Here is a 10,000-nt window from a genome sequence, read left to right on the forward strand (position 1 = left end):
CACTCCCAAGATTCTCACCTAAAGATTCACCACACCCAAATTTCTCACCTGAAGTTCTGCCACCCCCAAGTCTCTCACCTGAGGATCCACCACACCCAAGTTTCTCACATGTAGATCCACCACCCCCAAGTTTCTCCCATGAAGAAATGTCACCCCCAAGTTTCTTACATGAAGATATGCCACCTCAAGATTCTCACCCGAAGATCCAACACCCAAAAGTTTCTCACCTGAAGATTCACCACCCCCAATTTCTCACCTGAAGATCTGCCCCCACCACCCACAGTTTGTCACCTGAAGATCCACAACCTCCAAGTTACTCAACTGTAGGTCTGTCACCCCCCAATTTTCTCACTTGAAGATCCACCCCACACCCAAGAGTCTCACCTGAAGATCCGTTACCCCCAAGTTTCTTACATGAAGATCCGGCACCCCTAAGTTTCTCACCTGAAGATCCATCACCAACAAGTTTCTCACCTGAAGATTCACCACCCTCAGGTTTCTCATATGAAGACCCGTCAACCCCCAGTTTCTCACCTGAAGATCCACCACCACCCAAGTTTCTCACAGGAAGATATGCCGACCTCAAGTTTCACACCTGAAGACCTGCCTCCCCATAATTTCTTACATGAAGATCCATCACCCACAAAATTCTCAACTGAGAATCCACCACCTCCGGTTTCTCACCTGAAGATCCGTCACCCCCAAGACTCTCACATGAAGATCTGTCATCCCCAAGTTTCTCTCCTGAAGATCCACCACCCCCAATTCTCTCACTTGAAGATCCACCTCCGCCAAGTCTCTCACCCGAAGATCCGTCAACCCTATATTTCTCACCTGAAGATCCACTACCCCCAAGTTTCTCACCTGAACATCCGTCACCCCCAAGTTTCTCGCTTGAAGATCCAGCACCAGTAAGTTTCTCACCGGAAATTCCACCACCCCAAGTATATCACCTGAAGATCCACCTTCCCCAAGTATCTCACCTGAAGATAGCTCACCCCCAAGTTTCTTACCTGAAGATCTGCTACCCCCAAGATTCTCACCTGAAGATCCACCACGCCCAAGTTTCTAACCTGAATATCCACCATCCTCAAGTTTCTCATCTGAAGATCCGCCACCCTAAAGTTTCTCAACTGAAGATACGCCAGCCCCATGTTTCTCATCTGAAGATCCGTTAACCCTAAGTTTCTCACTCGAAGATCCACCAGGACCCAAGTTTCTCACATGAAGATCTGCCACCCCCAAGTTTCAAACCTGTAGATACGCCTCCCCAAGTTTCAAACCTGAAGATACGCCTCCCCAAGTTTTTTACCAGAAAATCCATCAGCCCCAAGTTTCTCAACTGAAGATCCACCACCAACAGGATTCTCACCAGAATATCCATCACACCCAAGTTTCTCACTTGAACATCCGTCATCCCAAAGTTTCCTCCTGAAGATCCACCACCCCCAAATTTATCACTTAAAGATCCATCACCCCCGAGTCTCTCACCTGAAGACTCGTCACCCCCAAGTTTCTCACTTGAAGATTGGGAACCCCCAAGTTTCTCACCTGAAGATCCACCTCCCGCAAGTTTATCCCCTGAAGATCCGCCATCCCCAAGTTTCTCACCTGAAGATCTCTCACCCCCAGGTCTCTCACCTGAAGATCCACTACCCCCAGGTTTCCCACCTAAAGATCCACCACCCCAAAGTTTCTCTCCTGGAGATCAATCTCCCCCAAAGTTCTCACCTGAAGATCCTTCACCCTCAAGTTTCTCAGCTGAAAATCTGTCACCACCAAATTTCTCAACTGCCGATCCGTCACCCAGAGTTTCTCACTTGAAGATCCGCCACCCTCAAGTTTCTCACCTGGAAATCCGCCACGCCCTAGTGTCTCACCTGAAGATCCACCACCCCCAAGTTTTTCACCTGAAGATCCGTCACTCCCGAGTTTCTCACCCGAAGATTCACCACACCAAAATTCCTCACCTGAAGTTCTGCCACCCCCAAGTCTCTCACCTGAAGATCCACCACTCTTAAGTTTCTCAACTAAAGATCCACCACCCCCAAATTTTTCACTTGAAGACCTAAAACCCGCAAGTTTCTCACCTGAAGATTCGTCACCCCCTAGTTTCTCACCTAAGGATCAACCACCCCCAAGTTTCTCACATAAAGATCCAGTACCCCCAAGTTTCTCACCTGAAGATCCACCACCCCAAGTTTTTCCCATGAAGAAAGGTCACCCCTAAGTTTCTCTCATGAAGAAAGGTCACCCCCAAGTTTCTTACATGAAGATCTGCCACCTCAAGATTCTCACCTGAAGATCCACCACCCCCAAGTTTCCCACCTGAAGATCCACCACCCCCAAGTTTCTCATATGAAGGTCTGCCACCCCCCCTCCCCCCCCCCCCAGTTTCTCACCTCAAAATCCACAACCTCCATGTTACTCAACTGTAGGTTTGTCACCCCCAATTTTCTCACCTGAAGATCCACCCCACACCCAAGAGTCTTACTTGAAGATCCATTACCCCCAAGTTTCTTACATGAAGATCCGGCACCCCTTTGTTTCTCACCTGATGATCCGTCACCTCCAAGTTTCTCACCTGAAGATTCGCCACCCTCAAGTTTCTCATATGAAGACCCGTCAACCCCAAGTTTCTCACCTGAAGATCCACCACCACCCAAGTTTCTCACAGGTAGATATGCTGACCCCAAGTTTCACACCAAAAGACCTGCCTCCCCCTAATTTCTTACATGAAGATCCATCACCCACATAATTCTCTCCTGAAGATCCAACCCCCCCAAGTTTCTCACTTGAAGATCCACCTCCCCCAAGTCTCTCACCCGAAGATCCGTCAACCCTAAGTTTCTCACCTGAAGATCCACTACCCCCCAGTTTCTCACCTGAACATTCGTCACTCCCAAGTTTCTCACTTGAAGATCCAGCACCAACAAGTTTCTCACCTGAAACTCCACCACCCCAAGTTCATCACCGGAAGATCCACCTCCCCCAAGTATCTCACCTGAAGATAGGTCACCCCCGAGTTTCTTACCTGAAGATCTGCCACCCCCAAGATTCTCACCTGAAGATCCACCACGCCCAAGTTTCTAACCTGAATATCCACCCCCCTCAAGTTTTTCACCTGAAGATCCGCCAGCCCCAAGTTTCTTATCTGAAGATCTGTCAACCCCAAGTTTCTCACCTGAAGATCCACCAGGACCCAAGTTTTTCACATGAAGATCTGCCACCCCCAAGTTTCAAACCTGAAGATACGCCTCCCCCAAGTTTATCACTTGAAGATCCACCACCCCCGAGTCTTTCATCTGAAAATCCATAACCCCCAAGTTTCTCACTTGAAGATCGGGCACCCCAAGGTTTCTCACCTGAAGATCGACCTCCCGCAAGTTTATCACCTGAAGATCTGCCACCACCAAGTTTCTCACTTGAAGATCTGTCACCCTGAGGTCTCTCACATGAAGATCCAGCACCCCCAGGTTTCCTACCTGAAGATCCACCACCCCAAAGTTTCTCTCCTGTAGATCCACCACCACCAAAGTTCTCACCTGAAGATCCACCACCCCCAAGTTTCTCACCTGAAGATCCACCACCCCCAGGTTTCTCACATGAGGATCTACCACCGCCATGTTTCTCACTGGAAGATCGGTCACCCCCAAGTTTCTCACCTGAATATCCATCACCCCCAAGTTTCTAATCTGAAGATCCTTCAAATCCATGTTTCTCACATGAAGATCCATCAGTCCTAATTTTCTAACCCGAAGATCCGCCACCCAATGTTTCTCACCTAAAGATCTGCCACCCCAAGTTTCTCACCTGAAGATCCACTACCACCCCGGTTTCCCCCCTGAAGATCTGTCAACCCCAAATTTCTCACCTGAAGATCCACCACTCCCAAGTTTCTCAACTAAAGATCTGCCACCCCTAAATTTTTCACTTGAAGACCCAACACCCGCAAGTTTCTCACCTGAACATTCGTCACACCCAAGTTTCTCACCCAAGGATCAACCCCCCCAAAGTTTCTAACATGAAGATCCAGTACATCCAAGTTTCTCACCTGAAGATCCACCACCCCAAAGTTTCTCACCCGAAGATCCGTCACCCACGAGTTTCTCACCTGAAGATCCATCACCCTGAATTTTCTCTCCTGAAGATTCGTCACACCCAATATCTCACCTCAAGATCCACCACCCCAAAGTTTCTCATCTGAAGATACGTCACCCCCAAGTTTCTTAACAGAGGATCTCTTACCCACAAATTTCTCACCTGAAGATCCAACACCAGCAAGTTTCTCACCTGAAGATTCCTCACCCCAAAATTTCTCACCTCAGGATCCACCACCCCCAAGTTTCTAACCTGAAGATCCACTACCCCCAAGTTTCTCATCTGAAGGTCCACCAACCCAAAGTTTCTCGCCTGAAGATTCACAACCTGCAAGTTTCTCACCTGAAAATCCGTCACCCCCAATTCTCTCACCTAAAGATCCACCAATCTCAAGTTTCTCTCCTGAAGATATGTCACGCCCAATGTCTTACCTGAAGATCCACCACCCCCAAGTTTCTCACCTGTAGAATCACCACCCCCTAGTTTCTCACCTGAAGATAGGTCACCCCCGAGTTTCTTACCTGAAGATCAGCCACCCCTGAGATTCTCACCTGTATATCCACCACCACCAAGTTTCTCTGCTGAAGATCCACCACCCTCGAGTTTCAGACCTGAAGACTTGTCCCCACCCCCCAAGTTTCTCACCTGAAGATCCATAACCTCCAAGTTTCTCAGCTATTAGTCTGTCGCCCCCCATTTTCTCACCTTAAGATTCACCCCCTGCCCAAGTGTCTCACCTGAAGATCCGTTATCCCCAAGTTTCTCATATGAAGATCCGTCACCCCAAAGTTTCTCACCTGAAGATCAATCACCCCCAAGTTTCTCACCTGAAGATCCGCCACCCCCAAGTTTCTCATTTGAAGATCCGTCAACCCCAAGTTTTTCACCTGAAGATCCGTCACTCCCAAGATTCTCACCTAAAGATTCACCACACCCAAATTTTTCACCTGAAGTTCTGCCACACCCAACTCTCTCACCTGATGATCCACCACTCCCAAGTCTCTCACCTGTAGATGCACCACCCCTAAGTTTCTCTCATGAAGAAATGTCACCCCCAAGTTTCTTACATGAAGATCTGCCATCTCAAGAATCTCACCTGAAGATCCACCACCCCCACGTTTCTCAACTGGAGATCCACCAAACCCAAGTTTCTCACCTGAAGATTCACCACACCCACGTTTCTCACCTGAAGATCTGCCAGCCCCCCCCCCCCCACCTCCGTTTCTCACTTGAAGATCCACAACCTCCCGGTTACTCAACTGTGGGTCTGGCACCCCACTCCCAAGAGTCTCACCTGAAGATCCGCTACGCCCAAGTTTCTTACATGAAGATCCGGCACCCCTAAGTTTCTCACCTGAAGATCGATCACCCCCAAGTTTCTCACCTGAAAATTCGCCACCCTCAAGTTTCTCATATGAAGACCCGTCAACCCCAAGTTTCTCACCTGAAGATCCACCACCACCCAAATTTTCCACATGAAGATCTGCCGACCCCAAATTTCACACCTGAAGACCTGCCTCCCCCTAATTTCTTACATGAAGATTCATCACCCACAAGTTTCTCAACTGAAGATATACCACCCCCCCCCCCGGTTTCTCACCTGAAGATCCGTCACCCCCAAGTATCTCACCTGAAGATCTGTCATCCCCAAGTTTATCTCCTGAAGATCCACCACCCCCAAGTTTCTCACTTGAAGATCCACCTCCCCCAAGTCTCTCACCCGAAGAACCGTCAACCTTAAGTTTTTCACCTGAAGATCTACTACCCCCAAGTTTCTCACCTGAACAGCCGTCACCCCCAAGTTTCTCACTTGAAGATCCAGCACCAACAAGTTTCTCACCTGAAATTCCACCACCCCAAGTTTATCACTTGAAGATCTGCCACCACTAAGTTTCTCACTCGAAGATCCGTCACCCCTAAGATTCTCACTTGAAGATCCAGTACCAACAAGTTTCTCACCTTAAATTCCACCATTCCCAAGTTTCTCAACTGAAGATCCACCACCCCCAAGTTTCTCAGCTGAAGATCTGTCACCCACAAGTTACTCACTTGAATATCCATCACCTCCAAGATTCTCATCTGAAGATCTATCACCTCCACGTTTCTCACCTGAAGATTCATCACTCCTAAGTTTCTAATAGGAATTTCCACCAACTAAAGTTTCTCACCTGAAGATCCGCCATTCCCAAGTCTCTCACCTGAAGATCCACCACCACCCAAGTGTCTCACCTGAAGATCTGTCAACTCCAAATTTTTCACCTAAAGATCCACCACCCCCAAATTTCTCACCTAAGGATCCTCCACCTGCACATTTTTCCCCTGAAAATCCTCTACCCCTAAGTTTCTCACTTGAAGATCCGTCACCCCCAAGTTTCTCACCTGAAGTTCCGCCACCCTCAAGTTTCTCACCTGCAGATCTGTCACCCCCGAGTTTCTCACATGAAGATCCACCACCCTCAAGTTTCTCACCTGAAGATCCGTCAACCACAAGTTTCTCACATGAAAATCAGTCACCCACAAGTTTCTCACCGGAATATCCATCAACTCCAAGTTTCTCATCTGAAGATCTATCACCTCCACGTTTCTCACCTGAAGATCCATCACTCCGAAGTTTCTAACCTGTAGATCCACCACCCCAAAGTTTCTCACCTGAAGATCTGCCAGCCCAGGTTTCTCACCTGAAGATCCATCACTTCCAAGTTTTTAACCTTAAGATCCACCACCCGAAAGTTTCTCACCTGAAGATCCGCCAACTTCAAGTTTCTCTCCTGAAGATCCACCACTCCTAAGTTTCTCACCTTAAGATCCACCACCCCAAAGTTTCTAACCTGAAGATCCACCACCCCCTAGTTTCTCACCTGAAGATCCATAACCTCCAAGTTTCTCACCTGCGGATCTGTTACCCCCGAGTTTCTCACCTGAAGACCCGCCACCCTCAAGTTTTTCACCTGAAGATCCGTCACCCCCAAGTTTCTCACATGAAGATCCACTACCCGCAAATTTCTCACCTAAAGTTCTGCCCCCCCAAGTTTCTCACCTGAAGATCCACCACCCCCAAGTTTCCCACCTGAAGATAGGTCACCCCCGAGTTTCTTATCTGAAGATCTGCCTTTCCCAAAGATTCGTACCTGACGATCCACCACCCCCAAGTTTCTCACCTGAATATCCACCACCCTCAATTCTCTCAACTGAAGATCTGCCCCCCCCCCCCAACCTCCACAAACCCTCAAGTTTCTCACCTGAAGATCCGTCACGCTGAAGTGTCTCACCTGAAGATCCACCACCCCCCAAGTTTCTCACCTGAAGATCCGTCACCCTACGTTTCTCACCTGAAGATCCACCACCCATAAATATCTCACCTAAAGTTCTGCCACCCCAAGTTTCTCACCTGAAGATCCACCACCCCAAAGTTTCTCACCTGAAGATAGGTCACCCCCGAGTTTCTTACCTGAAGATCTGCCACCACCAAGATTCTCACCTGAAGATCCACATCCTCCAAGTTTCTCACCTGAAAATCCCCCACCCCTAAGTTTCTCACCTGAAGATCTGCCCCCCTATCCCTAAGTGTCTCACCTGATGATCCACAAGCTCCAAGTTTCTCACCTATAGGTCTCTCACCCCCCAAGTTTCTCACCTGAAGATCCACCCCCCTCCCAAGTGTCTCACCTGAAGATCCGTTACCAACAAGTTTGTTTAATCCGCATTACTGAAATACTTTGCGAACTTCAGCTTCGTCTTGAAAGCGTTCAGGCCTTCAATCTTTTGGATGTTTAGTAGGAGATTATTGTATAGTCGTTGGCCACATATATGAAAGCCCTAGAACCCACAGTAGATATATATCTTATTTCTAATAATTTGAAACCATCCTCGTGATAATGAAGATTAAGTCATAAAATCACAGTTATTTATTGAAACGTACGATAAAACCTAAAACGTGAACTCATTACAAAGGATATCGTGCAGTGATATGTTTCTAGAAAATCTTTCATGCCCCATAAATTGTTGCATTTGGGAGTTCAACAGGTCTCTTTTGCAGCCACGTATCGTCTAGCACTATTCGTCGCTTTCGATAGTAATCTCAGGACACCCTAATGTCACTAGATTTGCTTGGAAGTATGAAGAACATATTTCCACCCCAGCCACCATAGTCAATCATAGTCTTTTTGGTAGTTCGTCATGACGTCTTGCTCTTTTTTCTCTCCAATTCGTTTACACCAGAGAGAAATTATATGAACCCACTTATGCAGTAACAGTCTAGAACGGGCAAAAATTATCCAGTCCTAATACTTGTTGTTTAGTTCATATTGTTGGTCAAATACACACTACCGTTATATCAGTCAAAGACCACCTGTAGATCCGACACTATAAACTTTCTCACCTGAAGATCCGCCACCCCGAGCGAGGCTGGGTGGTGGATCTTCAGGTGATCCGTAGTAGTAGTAGCAGCAGCAGCAGTTGTAGTAGTAGTAGTAGTAGTAGTAGTAGTAGTAGTAGTAGTAGTAGTAGTAGTAGTAGTAGTAGTAGTAGTAGTAGTATAAAACCAAATACAATAAATTAAATTCTAGAAAAATATAGATATAGAATAAATCTTTCGAACATAGTTATGTAAATGTAAAGTAATGTCTTTTAATGACATGAAGGAGAACAGCTTAGGACTTATAATAAGGAAGATTTATGAGGATAAATCACCCGTCATAAGACCAGGAGATTGACAATAGCAATAACATTAGTATTTTTAAACGAAAAGCCCATTTGTCAAAATCGACTTCTCTTTTATTTCAAGTATTCTCTGGAACAAACTTATGTAACTTTTAAAAATGTGGTTCTAGCAAGGTAAGTGATTTCTTATAGAAAGAATATTCAAGATCACAGTATTTGTTAATGCAATTAATTATAAAAAGAAAATTGATGGTCCACAACTGAAACCCATCTATGTTAAGGCTAGTGTAGAATATAAGACTTGAATAATGAAACTTTTTAAAATAACTAGCCTTACAGTATCAATGTAGACGTCCTTTTTCCCAATGAATACCCGGGCTTTTAATTTCATATTTGCCATGCCATTTTTAATTGCCTTAACCTGGCATTTGATTTACATTATACAATTATTGAGTCTTCCTCACAAAAGAACAGCTAATGCTAAGTTAAAAAAGAAAATTCATCCCATCATCTACTTACCGAGTCATGTTTCTTTGTAAAAAGAAAAAAAAAGGAGAGAATGTTAGCTATACCTAAATAAATTACTTGCTGTTAATCCTACCTAATTATTGGAGCCAGTTAGGTCGAATGCACACTGAAATGTTTTGAAAGTTATTATAAACATTATAATGAATATTTTTTGTTCTCGAATTAAACCGAATAAAAACACTATCTTAAAATGTAGGCCTCTTCAAAAATAATATGTTCCTTCCTCAATTTTCCCTTTACAAAAGTGTTAAACTATTGGAAAATCTTTCACCACCAATAGTATCAGGAGTATCTCTCTTCTCTCAAGATAAGAACGATTTCGATAATGTTCATTTTGTAGCGGGATAAAAAGTTAACCTCTACATGTGTGAAGATTAAAAGCTGGATTTATAGTTGAGAAGTGAAGGTAGAATACCCATGATCATATTGTTAATAAAAATATAACCCAATCATAATACATAAAGTATTCCTTATTTCTATCAAACAAATTCAATCCTATTTATAGATGGTGCTTTAGAAGTTAAAACCAAATCAGGGCTCTGATTGGGAAATATCGGACCTGTGCTTGAAAATCCTATATCATGGTAGGTTGGCGGCTGTTCAGTATTTATATAGAGTGAAAGTGGACTGTAAATTTCTTGTCCATTACATCGTAACGTCAAAATAGAAATTCAAAAGTAATATAGAAGTTATAACAGAGATGTGTGATAGC

General features: G+C 45.3%; 3 protein-coding genes across 3 annotated transcripts; all 3 read right to left on the reverse strand.

Annotated features, from left to right (window-relative positions):
• Window positions 1-313: 313 nt before the first annotated feature.
• LOC137651538 (loricrin-like) lies at window positions 314-1,154 on the reverse strand. The gene is made up of 3 exons (XM_068384766.1): window positions 1,014-1,154; window positions 685-919; window positions 314-534 (listed from the first exon to the last, which is right to left on the reverse strand). Exons 1-3 carry the CDS (start codon window positions 1,152-1,154, stop codon window positions 314-316), a joined length of 597 nt encoding a protein of 198 aa, XP_068240867.1.
• A 35-nt stretch (window positions 1,155-1,189) lies between these two features.
• LOC137651539 (uncharacterized transmembrane protein DDB_G0289901-like) lies at window positions 1,190-4,758 on the reverse strand. Its single transcript, XM_068384767.1, has 9 exons — window positions 4,653-4,758; window positions 4,354-4,503; window positions 4,055-4,144; window positions 3,875-3,964; window positions 3,246-3,665; window positions 2,796-2,945; window positions 2,495-2,686; window positions 1,821-2,120; window positions 1,190-1,701 (listed from the first exon to the last, which is right to left on the reverse strand). Exons 1-9 carry the CDS (start codon window positions 4,756-4,758, stop codon window positions 1,190-1,192), a joined length of 2,010 nt encoding a protein of 669 aa, XP_068240868.1.
• A 147-nt stretch (window positions 4,759-4,905) lies between these two features.
• On the reverse strand, window positions 4,906-7,449 carry LOC137651540 (loricrin-like). Its single transcript, XM_068384768.1, has 7 exons — window positions 7,341-7,449; window positions 6,930-7,049; window positions 6,331-6,570; window positions 6,151-6,210; window positions 5,702-5,941; window positions 5,198-5,584; window positions 4,906-5,108 (listed from the first exon to the last, which is right to left on the reverse strand). Exons 1-7 carry the CDS (start codon window positions 7,447-7,449, stop codon window positions 4,906-4,908), a joined length of 1,359 nt encoding a protein of 452 aa, XP_068240869.1.
• Between the last annotated feature and the right edge of the window lie 2,551 nt (window positions 7,450-10,000).

This window comes from Palaemon carinicauda, chromosome 13 (genome assembly GCF_036898095.1).
Source record: "Palaemon carinicauda isolate YSFRI2023 chromosome 13, ASM3689809v2, whole genome shotgun sequence".
NCBI classification, from domain to species: Eukaryota; Metazoa; Arthropoda; class Malacostraca; order Decapoda; family Palaemonidae; genus Palaemon; species Palaemon carinicauda.